At 62.5% G+C, this 21,605-nt stretch overlaps 1 protein-coding gene across 1 annotated transcript; it reads left to right on the top strand.

Moving 5' to 3' along the window:
• The first annotated feature begins 4,937 nt into the window (after positions 1 to 4,937).
• PLCB3 (phospholipase C beta 3) lies at positions 4,938 to 20,397 on the top strand. Its single transcript, XM_028118286.2, has 31 exons — positions 4,938 to 5,120; positions 7,589 to 7,666; positions 7,929 to 7,997; positions 8,086 to 8,226; positions 8,470 to 8,549; positions 8,631 to 8,684; positions 8,773 to 8,848; positions 8,963 to 9,063; positions 9,580 to 9,746; positions 9,836 to 9,982; positions 10,923 to 11,163; positions 11,340 to 11,424; positions 11,510 to 11,696; positions 12,469 to 12,674; positions 13,516 to 13,612; positions 13,698 to 13,782; positions 14,077 to 14,201; positions 14,654 to 14,808; positions 14,902 to 15,063; positions 15,656 to 15,755; positions 15,846 to 15,950; positions 16,150 to 16,241; positions 17,499 to 17,652; positions 17,770 to 17,805; positions 17,900 to 18,092; positions 18,559 to 18,700; positions 18,792 to 18,868; positions 18,984 to 19,073; positions 19,179 to 19,236; positions 19,622 to 19,708; positions 19,795 to 20,397. The coding sequence occupies exons 1-31, from the start codon at positions 5,022 to 5,024 to the stop codon at positions 19,996 to 19,998; spliced, it is 3,693 nt and encodes a 1,230-aa protein (XP_027974087.1). The 5' UTR covers positions 4,938 to 5,021; the 3' UTR covers positions 19,999 to 20,397.
• The last annotated feature ends 1,208 nt before the right edge of the window (positions 20,398 to 21,605 follow it).

The raw sequence follows: 21,605 nt of genomic DNA, 5'->3' as shown, positions 1-21,605 counted from the left end.
TCCCCGCCGATCCGCCCGCCCTTTGTCCCCCGCGGCCGCCGCCCGAGCCGCCGCCGCCGCCGCCGCCGCCGCCGAAGCCGCTTTCTCTGTCTCGCTCGCTTCCCCCGCCCCCCGACCACACCCCCTTAAAGGGCCAGTCCCTCCGCAGGCCCCTCACTCCCACCCCGCCCCCGGGCAGGGGATAGGGGAGGGTCTAGTCGTCAGGGGTTTGGGCCTGGCTGTTTGATACCCCTTTTAACCTTTCTGCCTCAACCCTGGCGTTCTAGGCGCCCAGTACCGGGATTTGGGCTCCTGCCGGGATCCTAGTGTTCTGTCCTCACTGATGCAAAAACAGGGGTCATCTGGGAATGGAGGGGAGTGGGCAGTATGTGCAGGGCGAGGGTCTGGAGAGGAGACTTGGGAGCCCCTGAGGTCTGGGTCCAACGGTCCTTGGCCAGAGGAGGGCAAGCAGCCTCCTCCGCGTAGACCGACACGTGGACCAGGCTCCCAAGGGTGGAGGGGTGGAGAAAGGGGACAGGAGCTGCCCAGGTCCCCGGACGCCCTACTCGGCGAGGACACGCAACCCCCACGGTGGAGGCCCAGGGTAGGAGCGAGCGGAACGGCTCAACGGCCCGAAGGGCTAAACCCTAGGCTGCCACCGCCCCCAACCAAAATGGCGGCTGGGGACGGAATTATGGGAAATGTAGTTCTCGGAGTCTGGCCTGGCCTGGCCGCCCCTCCCCCTCAGCGGAGCCAGGGCGGGGAAGCGCAGAACTTGTTTGGGGCGCCCTCGTTCGGCTGGCTTCGACAGGGCGCGGCCAGCCGCGCCTCCACCCGCCCCCCCACTGCCCGCAACCTCTCTGTGTACAAAGAGGGAACTCAGAAGTAAAGAGCTGGGAAATGGGGGAGACGGTACCCCCGATAATAAAAATGATAATGACAGCTGACCCATAAAAAGCGTTCCTCGGGTCGGTTCCACACAGTCGGCTCCAGCTTGAGGCCACCTCATTCACTCTCCCACAGATCGTTGCCCTGCAGCGCCTTCTGTCCTTCAGCATTCACAGGCGCCTTACCTGGCTGGCCCCCCTCTCTCTGACAGACCGTGTTTCTCATTTCGGCACCCCGTGAGATCTTCCCTATCTCTGAATGGTCTCTCTCATTCATGGGATCTCTGTCTCTCCCTTCTAGACTGTGTGCTCCGTGGGGCCCTTGTTTACTGCTGATGCCCAACGTGCAGTGACCGGCTGGGCTTCAGACCCGCGTGTATGGAGCAGATGACCCTATTCTTGCTGAACTCCCAGTACCGGTGTCAGACTTGTAACCGTTGGCTGAACACGTGACTGAATGAAAGCATGAATGGCTTTTTTTGTGCCTAGCATTTCCTCGGACGCTCATGGCCAAGATTCAGTAAGAAAATACGTGGAAGGGTCAATGACAGTACCACAGAGGTCAGCTTGTGAACCCAGGCCTCCTGACACAAAGTCTCCACTCACCACCCCCCCATCCGCCCCTAGGAAGCACCCAACAAGGGCGTCTAGCCCCTCAGAGATGCTTCCACGGACGGCAGGCTCGCCCTCCGCAGTCCCAGGCTGAGTCTCAGCATCTGAGGGGCAGCAAGCCGTTCTGCCCCAGTCTCTCTCAGACACCTTCTCTCTGGATGTCAGAGAAACCCACTGCAGCAGGCACGGTTCAGAGAGAGGCTGAGACCAGCCCAAGGTCACACAGCGGGTGCTGCAGCCAAACTCAAACCCAGCACTTTGAGCTTACCCTGTAGCTGGGAAAAAGAGACAATGAATGCAGAGGCTGGGAATGGTATGTGTTGCAGGACCAGCAAGGTGGGTTCTCCCTGAGGGGCCTGGGTTGGGGGCAGGCTCTCAGGGCGCATCTCATGCCTCCTCCCTCCCCACCCTTCTCCTGGTCTTATCCTCCTGTCAGCCAGCCTGGGGAGCTGGTGGAGGGCTGACCCTTGCTCTTGTAAATTAGGCAGGACCCATTCTTTCCACCAGGAGCCCCATCCCTGGCCTGGCCCCTGGCTCCCAGCCTGGCCTGTGGGAAGAGCAGTTTACCCGAGTCCAAATACCCTACCACACCCCGTCTCACCCCACCTCACCCCACCAGGGCAGGTCTGCTCTCTGAACCACAGCGTTGATTCAGGCCTTAGGGGTGCTCATAGTTAAAAGGGGAGATAGGTATACCATAACTTGCTGTGGGAGTGGAGCCTATAGGCCATAAAGATCTAGGTCCCAGCCCCAGCTCTGCCTCCTCGATGCTGTGAGCCCTAGTGACGGCTTTCCTATCCCTCCTGCCCTGAGGGCTAGCGTGAAGGCCTCCTGTCATGTCCAAATTTTGGGGTACCCCCGGGGGCAATCCGGGCGGGGTGGGGAGGAGCTGGGGATCTTCTTCCTGACACTCCCACTTTCCATCCCCACTGCTTCTGCTCGTTCAGTCCCTTGCCATGGCCACCCACCCTGAGAACAGTTAGTGCAGGTGGTCATGCTGGCCTGCAGCCTTGTGGGAGGCCGGGCTGCCCCGCACAGACCCTCGGAGTGGAAGAACTGCGTTCAAATCCTCGCTCTGCCCAGCACGTTGGGAGGCCATGGGCAAGTCGCTTACCTGCTCTGAGCCTCTTTCGGGGGGCTGATTCTTCCAAGCTCCGGTGGCTGGGGGCCGAGAGCTCGGTGCTGAGGGCCTACATCCCCGCCCTTGCTCTCCTGCCTAAACCCTCCTGGGACTGGAGTATGCGGCCGCCACCGTGCCTCATCTTGCAGGCCTCAGACTGTGGCCTCCCCAGCCCCACCCCCCCTGAGGTCCCAGCCCCCTCTCCACCAGAGTGCAGCTAAGGCTGCTTTTAGCACCTCTTTGAAGCAGAGGCCCTGGAGAGGGAGGGTCCCGTGGGCCAAGACCGCTCCCTTAATCGAGGGTAGAGGCGGAAAGGCTGCCTTCCTTCCACCATTACTGCTTGCCGAGAAACCCTATTACCATTACCAAGCCTGGAAGAAAGTGTCCAAGGAGGAAGGAGCCCTTTAATAGGGGCTACCCTGGCCTCAGAAGACATGGGGTGGGGGGTGGGGGGCGGGGAGAGGCTCAGGCTCAGGAAACAGGCTCCCATCCTGTTTGCCAAGGAGCTGCTGCCCAGCATATCTCAAGTATCCCTGTCCAAGGCCTAGAACCCTGGCTCTGGCCTGCTAACCCCGGCACTGGCTGGCAGGCTCCCTGCCCCAGAGCGGATCTGTGCCCTTTCCTCTTCCTCCCTGATGCCCCCGTCTGCTACCCACTCGTCATATGTCCAGCTGCCTGCAGCTAGGGGTCATCTTGTACCCATTTGTTTCTTTCATGCCCCTGCAATCTCCAGCTTCTGGACAAGGTGACTGAGGCACAGAGGGGCTGGGTTCTGCTGTAGACTTGAACCCATGCCTGGGGGAGCAGAGGCCGCCACTCTCCACCCTGCATGGCTCTGCCCAGTGAGATCTGGTGATCTCTGAATCTCTGAAGGGTATGGCTCTGCTCTTCTTCTGAGAGAGGATGAGGGAATCACACGTCCTGCCCCCCTTTCTCTGTCTCCTCAAGGGCAAGGAGTGGAGGCAGGATGAGCCAGCCTTCAAGTCAGAGGGCTAAAATCCTCCTACAAAGTTGCGTGACCTTGGGCAAGTCCCTTCCCCTCTCTGGGCCTCAAGTGTAAATAGTAATCCCACCCCACAGGGTCGCTGCCAAAGGCAAGGAGATTCCTTAGGTTAGAGTTGGTGTCCCACAAGGTGGGGATTTTGAGGATGGCCAGAGCCAGGCAGGGCCTCCCCTTAGGGGTCTGAGAGCCTGAGGCGAAGGGGCCTGCAGGGCCCGCTCCTCCTTGGCTGACCCCTCCTCCCCCAGAACCAGCTCTAGTCTCTTTCTGGGTTTCTAGGTGACTTGGCTGGCCCCTCTGGATGAGTTCTACTTTAAACCTACTGCTGCTACTGCCTCTGTATTGGGGGGGCTCCCACAGGGGCCCCCAGGCAGGAGCCCTCCCCCCCAGCCAAGCCCTGCGGGAGGGGCTGCAGCCCCCACCTATCCCAGTGCCCATGCGCCTTCCCCCCCTCCCATCCCTGGAGCGCCGATTTCAGGGCACCTGCTGTAGGCCAGGCACCGCAGAGCCCCTCCTCAACCCCCCTTGTCCGTGGACACCCGCGAGGCTTCTGAACCCTCTGGGCAAACGAGCAGAGCAGTTGTCTCCGTCACAGCGTTCAGTAGGAAGCCCCACAGGGACAGGGTCCAGGTTCAGTCATGGGGGTCTACAGAACAAGAAGGGGGCTGTTCTAGGGCTCACTCTGGAAGGTCAGGATGCTTAGGTCCTTAAAGGAGGCAGCAGGCGCCCGGCCTCCCCGGTCTAGGGACGGGGGAGGGGCGCCTGCCGGCAGGAGGCCCATTAGCGGTCTAAGTGCTCCCAGGGATGGGGGGGGGAACCGAGCTGCTGCAGGAGGGGGTGAGGCAAAGTGAGGGCGGGGGGGGGAGGTGGGAGTGGCTTTTCCTGCACTCAGCTCAGTATTGCTGGAGGGTGGTGGGGGCAAGGCTCCGCTCCCCCGGCCCTAAGCCTGGCCCTCGCCCCCGCCCCTCCGAAACCTAAGCCGGCTGACCCCCCTCCCAGTCTTCAGCAGCGCCCTCTACACCCAGTCCCTCTGGCTGCACCCTAACAACTACCCTGGCCCCAAGCTCTGTCCTCCAACCCAGGCAAGTCCGGATGAGCACCCCCAGCGAAGCGCCGGGGTCCAGGTTATACCCCTGCCCCATCCCCCCTCGGGCTGCAGTCGCCGCCCCGGCCGCCAGGGGGAGCCGCCGACACGGGGCGGGCGGGCCCGACGCGGGTGGGAGGGGGCGGTGCCGCTGCGGCCCCGCCCCCGCCCCGCCCCGCCCGGGCCCCGCCGATTCTCTGGTCTGTCCGGGACAGACTGGCGGGCGGGCGCTGACGCCGCGGGGCCGGAGCGGGCCGCGCGGGAGCGCGCGGAGGGAGCAGCGGCGCCGTCGGTCCTCGTCGGGGCTCCGAGGGTCCCCGACTCGTCCCTGGCCGGGCCATGGCGGGCGCCAGGCCCGGCGTCCACGCGCTGCAGCTGGAGCCGCCCACCGTGGTAGAGACCCTGAGGCGCGGGAGTAAGTTCATCAAATGGGACGAGGTAAGCGCGGGGGGCCCTCCGTTCCACCCAGTTCCTGGGACTCCCTCGTTCAAGCTCAGTCAGACGCCGGGGACCCCGACCCGAGCCTGGCCTGGCCACGGCGCCCCCCCACCCCGAAGCCACTCTGGCTGTGCTCCGGAAACTTGAGTCCCCAGTCGTGCCCGTAATGAAGACTTTGTCCCCCACCCCCAACCCCAGTCCATTCAGCTGTGTAAAATTTGGCTTTCCACTCTTTGGCCCGGAGACTTCGAACCCCAATGAATCCCGTTCCCCCCCCACGTCTTTTCACTCGCCCTCTCCACCCCTCCCTGCCTGCCGGTCTAATTCTGGTTCCCCCAACCCTGGCCTGGTCCTCAGACCATTGCCTGACACTGGATCTGGCTGGAGGACCCTGGCTCCCAATCGGGCTCAGCGCACCCCCATTCTTCCTAGTGCCCTAGCCTGAACATTGTTCTCCATTCATCACTTTTTCACCCTATTCTTGCTGCACCCCTTTGCCCTGCTTTAGGAGCCCATCCCAGCTCTCTGCTCAGGAGGGAGCACCAAGTCACCCCCTAGTGGAGTCTTTGCCCCCCTAAGTTCCTCCAGCCCTGGGGAACTTTGCTCTCCACTTCTTAGCATCAGGGACTTTGAACCCCAATAAATCCTCGGCCCCCCCCTTTCTACCTGCCCTGCCCCTGCTGCTTCCCAGATGCCCCGGCCCCCACCTGCGGCTCGCCGACCGGTCCTGCGCCCCACCCCCGTTTTCAGACCGCCCCCTCCTCTGCCCCCTGGGCCCCTCCTTCCCCAGGGCCTCCACCCGGCCTGCCTGAGTCTCCCCGCAGCTTTTTCCCAGTCAGGCCGGAGGCCTGGAAGACTCTGGGTTCCTTTCCGGCTGGGTGGGGCGGGTAGGCGTGGGAGCTGGGGGGAGGGGCTGGGGGCGTGGCCTGAGGTAGCAGGTGTGCCTTAGAGGGGTGCCTGGGAGCTCCAGGGACCGGGGAGACCCCTCCCCCCCAGTCCTGCGTGCAGGGAAAAGTTTCTCCTTTTCCTTCCAGTGTGATAAACCCAAATAAGGAAGTGGGAACTGGGAGAGGGCCCTGGGGGTGGGGTGGGGGTTGCTGACTGGGACTTAGGGCTAAGGGGGGGGGGCTGGGCTGTTTTTGAAGGCAAGACACTGGGGGAGGGGCAGGGGAAGGCCCTGGGGTCCGTACCCACAGAACTCCCCTCTCCTCACACTACTGGGGGACCTGAGCCACAGGGCAGGGTTGGGAATCCCAGGGAGGGGCTGAGGATGGGTGTCAGCACAGTGAGGTGGGGAGGCCCAGTCACCCCCAAAGGACCAAGGCCTCCTGGCCTTTATGAAAAAAGAGATGGGCGGGGCTGGTGCAGTCCCCAATTCTCCAGAAAAGGAAACTGAGTCTGGAAAGTGGAGACTAATCCCAGTCCCCACAGTGGAGTTACAGCTAAGGCCAGGAGCTGGGAGCCTAGCAGGGGTCCTGTTTCCTTCCTTCGTGGGCCTCTGGACTCTGGAGCCGTACTGCTTGCGAGCAAATTCTAGGGCCTCCTCTTGACCTTAAGCAAGCCACACAGCCTCCCTGTGCCTCAGGCTCCTCATCTGTTAAATGGGAAGAACAATAGCACATACTTCATAAGATTGTTAGGAGGACTGAGTGAGCTCCTAGAGGGCCACTGGCCCTGATGACCACCCCCCCCCCCGGCCTTTGGCTGCTGGTCCTGAGTCACACAGGGGTGGCCCTGGGAGCGTGCCAGCAACCAGATCCTCCTCAGAAAATAGGGCTGGCATACCCTTCCCTGCCCTCCTGCCAGCTGCAGGGCTGTTTGAGGGAAGACAGAATTAACTGTCCAGTCCCAAGGGCAGGGTGAGTCCCCTTCTGGTGGGATTCAGTCTCTATTCTGTTAGGTGGGGTGAGCCGCAAGGCTGAGGCTCCCATTGGGTGCAGTGCGGGGTGGGGGGGGTCATGGGCTTTGAGGCCGATGTCAGGGCTGACTGGTTGTCATGGGGCCCTGAGGGACACACGAGCTGTAGAAGTCAGACTTCCGAACCCTCTGCTTTCATGCTGTAAATATTCTCAAGGGGGTTTCAGGGTGCTCCAACTCTGGGGAGGCCTCCCCAAGGAGGTGGGTCAGATTTCATGGGTCGAGAAGGAAGGAAAGAAAGGCTATCCTAGCAAAGGAACAACAATGCAAAAGCCGGTGGAGGGGAAAGATAGTGGTCCCTGTGACTGAGCCTTAGGGTCAGATACAGGCGAAGCCAGGAGGGGCATTGGGACCCCAAGTGTCATGCCAGGGGCAATTGTGTGAGCTTCATCCTGAGGACCGTAGGGGAACCCCGAACGACCTGTGGGCTAGATGAGGCTTCATCTTCGCTCACCAGGAGCACTGGGGTGGATGGCCTGAGGGAGCCCAGAGCCCAAGCCTGGCCCACGGCCCTCGCTCTCTAACCCCCTGCCGTCCCGTTCTGTCCCCAGGAGGCCTCCAGTCGGAACCTGGTAACCCTGCGTGTGGACTCCAATGGCTTCTTTCTGTACTGGACCGGACCCAACATGGTGAGGGCGGGCAGTGGTACAGCTTGCTCAGGTCCAGGGCCCCTGGCCCAGACCCTCGAACCCCTCCCACCCGCCCCGAGGCTGAGGCCCAGCTGCTGGCTGACGGCTCCCACGGCTCCCTGGACAGGAAGTGCTAAGGGCGGGGGCTGAGGCTGGGGCTACGGCAGGGGGTGGCCACTCCCTGGCCTGGGTGGAGATCTTGGGGGCCCCTGGTTCTTGCCCCATAGCCTCTCCGACCTACCCTGGCATCTGGTTTCCCCAGGAGGTGGACACACTGGACATCAGTTCCATCCGGGACACACGGACGGGGCGTTATGCCCGCCTGCCCAAGGTGAGTGGTAGGGTCCCGAACTAAGAATGGGAGTAAGGCCTTGGGGGACGGGGACAGGCCTCTTTACCCCTGGCTTTCAACCCCTCAGGACCCCAAGATCCGGGAGGTGCTGGGCTTCGGGGGCCCCGACGCCCGGCTGGAGGAGAAGTTAATGACGGTGGTGGCCGGGCCAGACCCGGTGAATACGACATTCTTGAACTTCATGGCCGTGCAGGATGACACAGCCAAGGTGGGCTGGGGCCTAAGGGTCGGCCCTGGGGAGCCACCACCTCACTTGCCGCGCCAGCCATCACTTAGCGTCTGCCGCGCACTAGGCTGTTCTCTGCTCCTCTTTCTAATCGTCCTCTGACAAAGCAGTATTTAAGCACTTCCTGTGGATCATACCTGATTCTGAGTGTGGTCTGGGGCTGGGCCAACTCCTCTGTTCCCCGTTTACCCCCTCCCAGCCTCACCCCGTCTCCCGACCCCTCAGGTCTGGACCGAGGAGCTGTTCAAGCTGGCCATGAACATCCTGGCTCAGAACGCCTCCCGGAACACCTTCCTGCGAAAAGCGTGAGTCCCGGGCCTACCTGCGGGCTGTCGGGGGCTGGGGTGGCCATGCCCAGCGTGTGACCCTTTGGCCTGCCTCCCCAGATACACAAAGCTGAAGCTGCAGGTGAACCAGGATGGACGGATCCCGGTGAAGAAGTGAGTACCCTTTCCCTAAGCACCTTCTCTCCTGCCCCCACCTGGGTGACCTTCGCCCCCATGACTCTGACCCCTCTCACCTGCTCAGTATCCTCAAGATGTTTTCAGCAGATAAAAAGCGAGTAGAGACTGCACTGGAATCCTGTGGCCTCAATTTCAACCGGGTGAGGAGGCAGGGGCAACATAGGGAGGGTGTCACGGTGGGGGCCTAGTCTTTTGGGGCTAACTGCCCCTGGGTTCTCACGCCACGCTTCTGCCCTCCCCTCCGCCCCCCCCAGAGTGAGTCCATCCGGCCTGACGAGTTTTCCTTGGAAATCTTTGAGCGGTTCCTGAATAAGTTGTGTCTGCGGCCGGACATTGACAAGATCCTGCTGGAGATGTGAGCAGGGCTGGGCCCACCTCCTAGCCCCCAGTGCTCTGTGTGTGGCCTCTGCTGGCATTCCCTTCCAGCACAGTGAGGGGAAACAGAGCTTTCGGGGGTCCCGGGGGGCTGGGGCCATGCTGTGAACTGCTCTGTACTGACCCTTTGCTGGGGTTACTTGTATCAGCCTACGCCGGGGTGGGGGGGCCGAGCGGCTGGATGTGCTATGGGACTTGCCTGAGCTCATAGAGCCGAGTGACCACTGGAGCTGAGTTTGGGTCCAGGGTCCGAAAGCAGGCCTAGCAAGCCAAACCCTTGGTGGCTTCCAAAGCCCTTGCTAATGCCAATGCCAGCACCTCGTGGTTAGGAAAGTGGATGGGAAAACTGAGGCCCAGAGTGGGCAGCCATTTGCCCAAGTCCCAGCCAGCAGGTGCTAGAGCCAGGCACCCACCTGCTGACTCCTGCTCTCAGGGTGAGGGCGTGGAGCAGGGGCTGGTGAGGCTCCAGCCTGACCCAGCTTCCTACCTGGTCTAGAGGCGCCAAGGGCAAGCCATACCTGACGCTGGAGCAGCTCATGGACTTCATCAACCAGAAGCAACGGGACCCGAGGCTCAACGAAGTGCTGTACCCACCCTTGCGCCCCTCCCAGGCCCGGCTGCTCATTGAGAAGTATGAGCCCAACCAGCAGTTCCTGGAGCGAGGTGAGCCAGTGGGGATCCCGTCAGAGGCGGGGCGGGGGTGGCAGCAGGAGGAGCCCCAGCTGAGCTTGCTGACCCCACCCATCCCCCAGACCAGATGTCCATGGAGGGCTTCAGCCGCTACCTGGGAGGTGAGGAGAATGGCATCCTGCCCCTGGAGGCCCTGGATCTGAGCGCAGACATGACCCAGCCGCTCAGCGCCTACTTCATCAACTCCTCACACAACACCTATCTCACAGGTGAGCGAGCCCCCCTTGGGCAGCTGGGGTGCTGGCCTCCGTGCCCTCTGCCCTTTGCCCCTTCCATAGCCTCCCTCCTTTTGGGGTGGCCAGTGCTAGGGATGCACGCGAGGAACAGGCAGCCTACCCTGGGGAGGAGCGGGGCTTCTGTGCACGGGCGCCTTTCCTGGATGGTCTGGAAGGAGCCCTGAAGGCCGGGAGCAGGACACTCCTTGGTGCTCCTCAGCGGGAAGGAGGCCGGAGGCAGGGCGGGTGTTGGGGCAGGTAGAGGTGAGAGGGGGTGAGAAAAGGAGGCAGGGCCAGACCAGCGCGTGGAAGAAATTTGGATTTATCCTAAGTGGGCAGGAAAGGCTTTCTGGAGGGTGTTAATCAGGGGACGTGATGAGACCTGATATGTTTTGGGAAGAATGACAAGCCAGGTGCTCTGCAGAGATTGGATGGGAGGCAGGGAAGGGCCTGCCGTCCCCAGGCAGGAGGTGATGGAGGCCGGTGCGGGGCAGCGGCAGGCGGTGGAAGGAGGAGAGGGAGTTGAGGGGCCCTGGGGGTGTTGGGGACAACTCCCCCCTTCAGGCCAGTAGCTGGGGGGGGCGGGGGGCAGCGGGTGTTTATCCACGAGAGGGTGAGCCCTGGAGGAGGAACCAGTCATCAGCCAGCGCCACTGGATGCTGACTCTGCCCAGCTTGGACGCGTGCCAAGGGCTGGGTGGCGGGCCCAGGGCCCGGCCCTGGGGGATTGCAGGAGAGATGGTGCTGGTTCCACAGTGAATTAAGGAGTGATCAAGGGCTGGCCAGACAGCGTGCCAGGGCCGGGCTGGGCTGCCACAGGGGCCTCTGCGTCTCCAGCGTGGCTGGTTTCAGCACAGGCCTGGGGAGGAGGGCGAGGAGCCAGGCTGGCCGGGCGGCTCTGGTGATGTCTGAGGTCTGAGGGTCACTGTACCCAGCGGGGCAGCTGGCCGGAACCTCGTCGGTGGAGATGTACCGGCAGGCGCTGCTGTGGGGCTGCCGCTGCGTGGAGCTGGACGTGTGGAAAGGGCGGCCACCTGAGGAGGAGCCCTTCATCACCCACGGTTTCACCATGACCACGGAGGTGCCGCTGCGGGATGTGCTCGAGGCCATCGCGGAGACCGCCTTCAAGACCTCGCCCTACCCCGTCATCCTCTCCTTCGAGAACCACGTGGACTCGTGAGTGGGCCCCTGACCCGGGGGACCCCACCCCATCGGCCCAGAGGCAGCTGTCCCACCATGGCACTGTCCGACTGTTCCTGTGACCTCTGACCCTGCAGGCCTTTGATCTACCCTGGGGACATCAGCCTTACAGCCCCCCTCCCCACCTCTGACCTTTGACCTTGGCCCCACAGGGCAAAGCAGCAGGCCAAGATGGCCGAGTACTGCCGGTCCATCTTTGGGGACGCGCTGCTCATCGACCCGCTGGACAAGTACCCGGTAGGAGGGCTTGGAGCTGTGGCAGGGTGGGGTGGGGGGGGTGTGAGGGCACCCCGGCAGGCCCTGACCTGCCTGTGCCCACCAGCTGGCCGCAGGCGTCCCCCTGCCCAGCCCCCAGGACCTGATGGGCCGCATCCTGGTAAAGAACAAGAAGCGACACCAGCCCAGCACTGGTGTCCCCAACAGCTCTGTGCGCAAGCGGCCGCTGGAGCAGAGCAACTCGGCCCTGAGCGAGGGCTCTGCTGCCACTGAGCCCTCCTCACCTCAGCTCGGTACGGCCCTGGCCCAGCCTTCGACCCTGCTCCTGACCCTGAGCTCTCACCTCACTGAGCCCCACCACCCTGGCGACCCTCCTTCTGTTCCCAACCTGCCCTCCCTCCTCACCAAGCCTCTCAGCTGAGGAGGGGACCTCTGACCCCCGGCCCCAGGCACTGACCTCGTTGAACTACACCCCGACTGGATTGGGTTCCATCCAATTCCTGATACCCCAACCTCAGCTTCCCACCTCACAGCCGGATTATGACTGAATTCTGACCTCTGGCCTCAGTGAGCTACATTCTCATGCTTTGGCTGTGACCCTCAGACCTCTGACCCTTGTCCTGTGACCCCCACTGAGCCTCTCTACCCAAATGGTTATAATTTTAGCTAACCCTTGACCTCTCACCTTATTGAAGTCCCCGACCCCTGACCGCTCACCCCACTAAGCCTCCTCATTGGGTGTGGCTCTGATGGACCCCTGACTTGGAACCCCTCTGTGTCATCCTTTACCCCCACTGCCAAGGCAGTTGGACCCCAGATCCTGGCTTCTCACCCTTCTGAGCCAGCCTACCTATCTCTCTGATGGGTATAACTTTGGACCTTGACCCGAGACCCCTGTGCACTACTACTGGGTTTAATACCATCCAACTCGTGACCTCTGCCCCCTTCCCGAGCCACCCTGCCCTGAGGTGACCCCTCGACTTCCCCACTGAGTCACCTCTACAACCCCTCCTGGCTCCCGAGTGTCTGTTTTGTCCTGACCCCCTGTGGCCCCATCCTCTGCAGGGTCCCTCAGCTCTGACAGCTGCCCGGGCCTGAGCAATGGGGAAGAGGTGGGCCTGGAGAAGCCCAACCTGGAGCCTCGGAAGTCTCTGGGCGAGGACGGGCTACAGCGGGGCCCTTATGCTCTTGGACCTGCTGACCGTGAGGATGAGGAGGAAGATGAAGAAGAGGAAGAACAGACAGATCCTAAAAAGCCGACCACAGATGAGGTCAGCCCTGTAGGCAGGAAGAGGCAGAGGGAAAATGGCTTAATTACCCAGGCGTCTGCTGAGCACCTACTGTGTGCTGGGTCTGGCCACGATCAGATGCTAGCCTGTTGTTCTGGAGTCCACAGGGGGCGTGTGTATAGAGCGGGGAGAAGGGATCTGAGGTAAACAGTTATGGAAGCAAATGAAATTATGCCCGTGACTGGGCTGGGGTGGGGCGAGTTAGGGTGTAGAATTGGGGGGAAGTAGGGGAGACTGACTGGGCAGGGAGGTTGGGCAACTGGACTTGAGCCAGAGGGACACCATGTGCAAAGACCCTGTGGCAGGACTGGAGAGTACAGGAAGGGGCAGTGTAAGACAAGGGAGTGTTGGGTTCTGAGGAGTGGAGGTGATGGAAAAGGTGGATCCATGAGGTCAGGTTTGGGAGGGGCCTGGAGTGAGGAAGGGTGTGGGCAGGGGTGGCCAAGTTCAGCACTGCAGGTGTTGAGGTCAGGGCTCTTGGTGGGCCACTGAGAGGAGATGGCAGCATGGTGGGTTAGAAATAATGGCTCATCTGCTTGGGAATCATTGAGTCCCTGGGATTGGGTGAGGAGTTCCAGCTTCCGAGGATCAGGGAGGCAGGAGGCAAAGGAGGAAGGTGGGGTTCAGGGCAAGGCCCCAGAGGGGATGGAACCAGGACTGACAGGCCGGAGGGGCTGGGGCCCTTGCTGAGAGCCCCTGGGCAGTGTGATTGCAGAGGTGGGCAGAGGGTCAGCACCCCATTCCTGACAGGGGGCAGGTGAGGGAACTTCCAACTGATGGCTGGGGGGCATGGCACTGCTGACCCTTCGTCTGGGGGCCACAGGGCACTGCCAGCAGTGAGGTCAATGCCACCGAGGAAATGTCAACACTCGTCAACTACATCGAGCCCGTCAAGTTCAAGTCATTTGAGGCTGCTCGAAGTGAGTGGGGTAGGAGATGGTGGGAACAGGAGCCAGCCCAGCCTTTCCAGGCCTGACCCCCGCCCCCACTCCCCCCCCCCCCCAGAAAGGAACAAATGCTTCGAGATGTCATCCTTCGTGGAAACCAAGGCCATGGAGCAACTGACCAAGAGCCCCATGGAGTTTGTGGAGTATCCTTCCACACTGCCAGGGCTGGCCGACCAGGATGGGGGTGCTCAGAGGCCGGCCCAGACGTTCTGACCCCACTTCCGCCACCCACACAGGGTCCTGACCCTCGAGCACCCTGGTCTGGGCTTGGGGCTAGCCTCGGAAACTGCTCAGGGACGGGGCCGAGAGGCAGGGGGCTAGAGGGGCAGCTAGAGCAAAGGCTGGGAAGTGGGTTCACAGGAGCGGAGCATGGGCCTGGCGTGCCGGCCAGGAGGCGGGGGCCAGTACACGGCGTGGCCCCTGACCGCCAACCTCAGATACAATAAACAGCAGCTCAGCCGCATCTACCCCAAGGGCACCCGCGTGGACTCATCCAACTACATGCCCCAGCTCTTCTGGAACGTCGGCTGCCAGCTTGTTGCACTCAACTTCCAGACCCTGGGTGAGCACTAGCCTGCCTCGACTCCCTGGCCTCCAACCTCACTGACTTCTGCTCGGTGACCCTGCCCGTGTTGTCTGAAGGGACCTCTGACTAATCCCAAAGTAGCCCATTCCACCGTCAGGCCCCTCAGGTGTTGACATGTTCCTCCTGGCAGTCTCAGACGTGGGATGGGGTGGGGGTGGGGGGACGCTGATCCTCCAGACCAGCTCTCGGGATGAGAGCAGCTGAGGTGGAACCGGGACAGGAAAACCAAGGCCTGGGCAAACCCCACCTCCTGACCTTGGCTGACCCTAGACCTTTCCCCATGTCTGATCTTTCCTGAGTCTGGACCCTTGATCCCATTTGATCTGACCCTAATGCCCCCTGATCCTCCCTCTACATTGAACTGTCCTTCCTGCCTCCTCACCCTATTGGCCTTGCTGGTCCTCGGCCTCCCCCTGTCACCCCCCCAGATGTGGCGATGCAACTCAACGCAGGCGTGTTCGAGTACAACGGGCGCAGTGGCTACCTGCTCAAGCCCGAGTTCATGCGGCGGCCAGACAAGTCCTTCGATCCCTTCACTGAGGTCATCGTGGACGGCATCGTGGCCAATGCCTTGCGGGTCAAGGTGGAGCCAGGGAGCAGGGACGGCTCTGGCAGGGTGTCCTGGGGGTGGGACTCTGGGCAATTGCCTCACTGTTCTGCCACCCCCCTCCCCCAGGTGATCTCGGGGCAGTTCCTTTCCGACAGGAAGGTGGGCATCTACGTGGAGGTGGACATGTTCGGCCTCCCCGTGGACACGCGGCGCAAGTACCGCACTCGGACCTCCCAAGGGAACTCCTTCAATCCCGTGTGGGACGAGGAGCCCTTTGACTTCCCCAAGGTGAGCCTGGCGCCCGTGCCTGCCCTGCAGCAAGCAGGCACGCGGGTAGTGGTCAGGGGTCGGAGGCAGGGTGCCGAGGGACCTCAAGCCTGGGCCTGTCACCTCCAGGCCCCTTGTAGGCCCTGCCTGTGCCAGGGTCGGGCTCGGGCTCCTTGCCCTCTGGAGGCTTCGAGAAGAGAACAGCAAGGTGAGACAGCAGGAGGGCCCACAGCCCCTGTGAGGAGTGGGTGCAGCCCACCCCATCTCCCAGGCAGGAAGGACCCGTCTGTGCTCACAGGCGCAAGCTCACACCGGCTCGTCCTGGCCTCCCGAATGGACTGGACCTCTGCGCCCCAGACCCAGGGCTCCCAGTCCAGTTCCTAAGCTGGCAAGGCCTGAACCTGTCCTGTCAAGAGTGGTGCCTGGAGGGCTCTGCCCGTTCTCCTCACCACCGGCTGAGCGGCAGTGCTGACGGACGGTCGGTCATTGGCTCAGCTGGTTGGAGGGTCTGCTCGGAGCGCTGGCCTCAGTGGCGGTGGTCCGCTGTGACTCAGTGGACACAGCGGCCATGGGTGGGTCAGCTGCGAGGCTCAGCACCGGTCTGGGCCCTCAGGTGGTGCTGCCCACACTGGCTTCGCTGCGCATTGCGGCCTTTGAGGAGGGCGGCAAGTTTGTGGGGCATCGGATTCTGCCCGTCTCGGCCATCCGCTCAGGTGAGGCCATCTGGGCTCTGGGAAGCACAGGGGCAGTGGGGGGCGGGGGGGCTAGTGGGGCCCAGCCACCTTGCCGTCCCATCCTCACAGGGTACCACTACATCTGTCTGCGGAACGAGGCCAACCAGCCGCTTTGCCTGCCAGCCCTGCTCATCTACACCGAAGCCTCCGACTACATCCCTGACGACCACCAGGGTGAGCTGGGGGGGGCGTGGGGGTGGGGGGGATGCAGGCCAGGCGGGGTAGGGGACAGGGGCGCCAACCGGGTCAGCCGTTAGGGGGCTAAACAGACCTGAGGGTGGGTTCTGTGGTCCTTCCACGGAACCAGAACAGTGGGGACGGCGTGGCCTTGGGGCTTGTGTCTCTGAAACCCTTGTCCTCTGCCCCCACCCAGACTACGCCGAGGCCCTGATCAACCCCATCAAGCACGTTAGCCTAATGGACCAGAGGGCCAAGCAGTTGGCCGCCCTCATTGGGGAGAGCGAGGTGAGCCAGGGCAGGTCAGGGGCGGGTCGGGGGAGCAGGCTCAGGCTGACCTGGACCCTGGGGGCTGCTGGGGGGGTGGGGGGGGTGCGGTGAGGGCTGATCTCCGGGCCAGGTCCTGGTGAAGCACCCCGCAGCCTTCTCCACTCTCCTCTGCCTGCACTGTCCCGTCCCAGTCCCAGCTGGTGCTCCGGCCCCGCTCCGTGAGTTGGGCTGTTCACTGCCTTACTGCAGATGCCAACCTGATGCATTTACCCACACTCTCTGCTTGGAGGGCTGGTTCCCCTTTCTGGCTTCTCTCATTCAGACCAGATAATAAAGCCAAGTGAGTGCCGCGTGCCAGATCTCTGCCTGGCCGGGTGGGAGCTCTTTTCACCCACTCAACTCATATAATCCCCCCCATACCACCTGAGTTTGGTCCTGCCACCCCAGTGTAGACATGGGAACACTGAGGCTCTCCAGCTGGACCTCCAACCCTCAGCTCTGCTCCGACACTGGCATGATGTGGGGCTCTGGTCTCTCTGACTCAGTGGGCTCAGCAGCCCAGGGTTACTGTCCACATGTTAAGGATGTGGGAACTACCCCTTTTGCCTGTGAGAGGCTTTCAGGACAGACCTGGGCTGGCATTCCTCCAATGGCAACAGGGTCAAAGTTGAAGTGCAGGGTTCAGCTGCTTCACCGAAGCAGTTGGAAGCCACAGAAGCTTTTAAAACCTGGTGTCCTGGGAGCCAGAAGCCGGGCAGTGGCTTCTGTGGGGAGGGGTCGGGAGCAGAGCCTTCCCCGTGTGTCCAGACCCGGTCCCACGGGGCCTGTGGCAGGCGGAGAGAGCGGCTGCTTGGAGCTGTTAGCGGGAGAGGCTAGTGCCCACTCTGCGGTCACTTCCTTCGTTGATTTAATCAGGAGCCAAGCAGCGAGGAAGATGAGCAGCTATGGGCAAGGGTGGAGGGGGACTCGGAGAGGGGAGGACATTTGGGGTGGGGCCAAGGCTTTCCTGAACAATCTGCAAATTTCCCGAGCACACGCAATGGGGCCTGGCGTCCGAGAGACACGATCTCACGTTACCTTTCCACACCCCGCGTGGAAAAGGGGTTTCGAAATTTGAGACCTCTTATTTCTCTCATAGTTGTTCCAACAGCCCCATGTGATAGACGAGGAACCCAGGCCAGAGGGGCTGAGGGGAAGCCAACTGGGGGCACTGTGGAGCCCCGGGAGGTTAGAATAGCATTTCTGGAAAGAGCCTTCTGCTTTCTCCCCCGTCAGGCTCAGGCCGGCCCAGAGACCTGCCAGGAGACTCAGCCTCAGCAGCTGGGGTCCCAGCTGACCCCAAACCCCACACCCAGCCCACTGGACACCTCCCCGCGCCGGCCCCCAGGCCCTGCCACGTCCCCTACCAGCCCCTCCCTCAGCAGCCCAGGTAAGGGGTGGCCAGGGTGGGTTGGGGGATGGGGAGCGGGTTGGGGGATGGGGGGGGCGTGGGGGTAGCTCTGCTGTGCCCCTCCCCGCCCCTCACAGCCCTGCCTCCTCTCTCCAGGGCAGCGGGACGACCTCATCGCCAGTCTCCTCTCAGGTGCGGGGCGGGGCTGCCCTGGAGGGGAGTGGGGTGCTCCTGTGGGCTGGCCTGCGCCCGCCCCCACCCAGCCCACCTTTGCTCTGTTGTTCAGAGGTGGCCCCGGTCCCGCTGGACGAGCTCCGAGGCCACAAGGCGCTGGTGAAGCTCCGGAGCCGGCAGGAGCGAGAGATGCGGGAGCTGCACAAGAAGCACCAGCGGAAGGCCATGGCCCTCACACGCCGGCTGCTCGATGGCCTGGCCCAGGCCCGGGCGGAGAGCAGGTGCCACCAGCGGCCGGGCGTCCTGTGAGTGTCCCGCCTGCCTGCGCGCCCGTGGGCGGTGTGTCCTGGGGTGACTACGGGGGTGTGTGCGCCTGTGGGGGTTTTCACTGGGGGCCCCGGGGGGGGGGGGGCTGGGCATGGCAGGATGGCCAGGGGCTGCCCCTTGACCGCCGGGGAGTCAAGGTTTGGTGCAAGGAAGATCGAGGAACCTTCCACGTGGGCCCCACCCTCTGCCAGGGAGCCGCGCCTCGGTTGAAGTCCCCCACGAGCAGCCTGTATTCCCAGAGACTGTTGCCGCGACAGGCTCCCAGCATTCGTTCGCACAGAGCTAATGGGCCTGGTTGTTGGCCTCACAGACTCTAACCCCCATCCCCTTGCCCCCGGGCTGGTGTCTGCCATTGCCTATTGGGATCTGCTCTGTCCTCCACTGCCCTCCCAGCCCAAGTCCAGGTGACAACTTGAGGATCACCCAGAGGGGTTCTTCCTACAGAGGCGGGGAGAACGAGAAGGAGGAAGAGGAGGAGGTGAAGCGGTATCAAGAGTTCCAGAAGAGACAGGTGCAGAGTCTGCTGGAGCTGAGGGAGGCCCAGGCGGATACAGAGGCTGAGCGGAGGCTGGAGCACCTGAGACAGGTGAGGTGGGCGTGTGGCAGCAAGGGACAGCCTGCCTCCCGGACAGAGCTGGCATCAGCCTGGGTCACCTGTTGGCCACCTGTGTCCGCAGGCTCAGCAGCGGCTCAGGGAGATTGTCCTGGATGCTCACACTACTCAGTTCAAGAGGCTGAAGGAGATGAACGAGAGGTGAAGGCAAAGGATCTTGTGGGGGGTGGGGCAGGGGACTCCCTGGTGCTCGGAGGAGAGGAGAGCCCCCGGACCTGCCATTGACCCTTTCTCCGCCCCCACTTGGCTCTTCCAGGGAGAAGAAGGAACTGCAGAAGATTCTGGACAGGAAGCGCCACAACAGTATTTCAGAGGCCAAGACAAGGGAGAAACATAAGAAGGAGGCGTAAGGGCCCTGGGGCCGGGAGCTGCTGGAGGGCTGGCAGCTGCTGGGGGCAGGGGGCTGCTGGGGGCCGGGCACCGAGCCCCCCCCCTTCCTCTCTCCCTGCAGGGAACTGACAGAGATTAACCGTCGGCACATCACCGAGTCGGTCAACTCCATCCGTCGGGTGAGTGAGGCTCAGGTGCCACCCTGGCCCCAGCCCACCCCTCTCTTCCTTCAGTCATGAGAAACTTGTCTCCTCAGTGCCTGGCCTGTGTGTGGCTATGTTGCCCTAGAGGGACTTCTAGAGCCTTTTCCTCTGGGCCCTCTCTGGCCCTGATGTATCCAGAGCTACCCGTCTACAACAGAGTCCCATTGGCTTTGGAGTCTCTGGGTCCGGAACCTTTGCTCTAAGGGTCACCTCAGACCCCTGCCCCCCCCACCCCCCAGTCCTGGGAGCCTGCCCCTGCCTGACCTCCGTGCGCAGCCAGAGCCCGAGGGCCCTCCCCGCCCCTCCCTTAGAGACCCTCGGGCCCGACCCCAGCCCTCCCCCTCCCCCCGCCCCCCTGCAGCTGGAGGAGGCCCAGAAGCAGCGGCATGAGCGCCTCGTGGCCGGGCAGCAGCAGGCCCTCCAGCAGCTGGTAGAAGAGGAGCCCAAGGTGAGGCCTGGGGGGAGGCAGGCAGCGGGCGGGCAGAGCGCCAGGTGGCCGGGCTTCGTCTGTGTCATTCCCTCCTCCTCCCTCAGCTGCTGGCCCAGCTAGCCCAGGAGTGTCAGGAGCAGCGGGCGAGGCTGCCCCAGGAGATCCGCCGGAGCCTGCTGGGCGAGACGCCGGAGGGGCTGGGGGACGGGCATCTGGTGGCCTGTGCCAGCAACGGGCACGCACCTGGGAGCGGTGGGCACCTGTCTGGCGCTGACTCGGAGAGCCAAGAGGAGAACACCAAGCTCTGAACTGGCTGAGCAAGAGGTGGCCGCCGCATGGGTGCTGGGAGGGCAGGAAGCTAAGACACTAATGCTTTTTTTTTTTTTTTTTTAACTTTTTATCTTTAGAAATTTTATTTTTTTAAACTGGGGCAAGCACCCCACACTAACTCCCTTCTTTCACCCTTCTGGGGCCCCATTTGTCTCCAGCCCCTCCTTCCTGCCTTCAGTCCTAAGGAAGGTGCTGGGTCACTGTGGGCCGTAAGGGTTTCGCCCTCCCATGATACCCGCGGCCCAGAGTGGGAGCTGTCTCCCTCACTTCCCCGGGGAACACTGGCAGAGACTTTGAGCTCTGGGAAGTAGGGGGTCACATGCTTTCTCTATTCTTTGGGAATTTTTTTTTACATGAATAAAAGTGGATTTCAGGGACCCTGTGTGCAGTGTGGTTTGGGGTGGGGGGCGGTTCTGCAGAGGACCCTGGGCCTGGCTCTGCCGCTCTCCTGGGGCTTTGGTTTCCTCATCTATAAAGCGGGCTGGTGGGCATTGTGGGGTTGAGGTCAGGCCCTCAGCAGAGGGCTGCTGGGTTTCAGCCTTGAGACCTCCTTGCCTGGGTCTTTGCAGATCTTCCCAATGACCTGACATCCAGTGGCCTCCCCCAGGCTTTCCCGCCTTTATGCCCTCTGTCCCTGACCCATCGCTTCTGCCCCCCCCCCACTCCCATTTCTTTTCTCCCTCGTGGGCTCTTCTTGTCCTCCCTTCACAGAGGCTCAGGCCTGTGCGTCAGGAAGCCTTCCCTGCCCCCCCTTCCTGTCGCCTGATAATGACCCAAGCGCCCAGCATCTTCCGCCAAGGCTGCTCTGGGCCCCTCGCAGGCAGTTGACTCTAATCGGGGATGGACCTGGTCCACTCAGAACCTGTCCACCATCAGGGGCCCCGGGCTCTCAGTGATACAAATTGGGGGGGGGGGGCCTGGTAGTGACCCCTGGGAGAAGGGAAGCTGACCGTCACAGACGCTCACAGGGACCAGGAGACCCAGCATCCCCCTCATCCCTGTGAGGGAGACGTTATGCCTGTTTTACAGATGAGGAAACTGAGGCCCAGAGCAGAAGTCACATGTGCCAGGCCACAGCTAAGTCAAGATGTCCTGACCTGGAGGCAGGGCGGGCCTGGACCCTCTATGACAGACTGTCTTCGGCCTCGGGACAGCGTGGAGTGGCAGAGACCCCGCCGCGAGGGTGCGGCTAGGTTCTGCCACAGGGTCAGGCTGGCACTTCTTCAAGGCCTCTCCCAGCTTCCTGGCGCTTCCCCGGCTGACTGCCTCCCTCCTCCGGAGGAAGGCAGCCTCTTATCTGGGCTTATCTCCTGCCAATTGAGTGTTTTCATTCTTTGTTTTTGCTGCAGCCTCAGGCAAACAGATAGGGTGGGGAGGCGACAGAGCAAGGGCTTCCAGAGCTGGCCCTTCCCAGGGCTGGGGGCCTCTCCCCTTTGCCCTGCTCCCTCAGGGTTAATACCATTGTCCAAACCCTCCCCGCGTCTGTGGTCAGGCCTGGTCCTGTCCCCAAATTGGCGTACTCTATTCTGTGGCCAGGCCCCTCAGCCACCAAGGCCTATCTTCCTGATTTGGCTTGCCTCTACAC

This window comes from Eumetopias jubatus, unplaced genomic scaffold (genome assembly GCF_037043125.1).
Source record: "Eumetopias jubatus isolate StellerSeaLion01/CBP00866 unplaced genomic scaffold, mEumJub1_p1.0 scaffold_13, whole genome shotgun sequence".
Classification (NCBI taxonomy): domain Eukaryota; kingdom Metazoa; phylum Chordata; class Mammalia; order Carnivora; family Otariidae; genus Eumetopias; species Eumetopias jubatus.
Note: the sequence above shows the minus strand (reverse complement) of the source record. Positions and strands in the feature narration are given on the sequence as shown.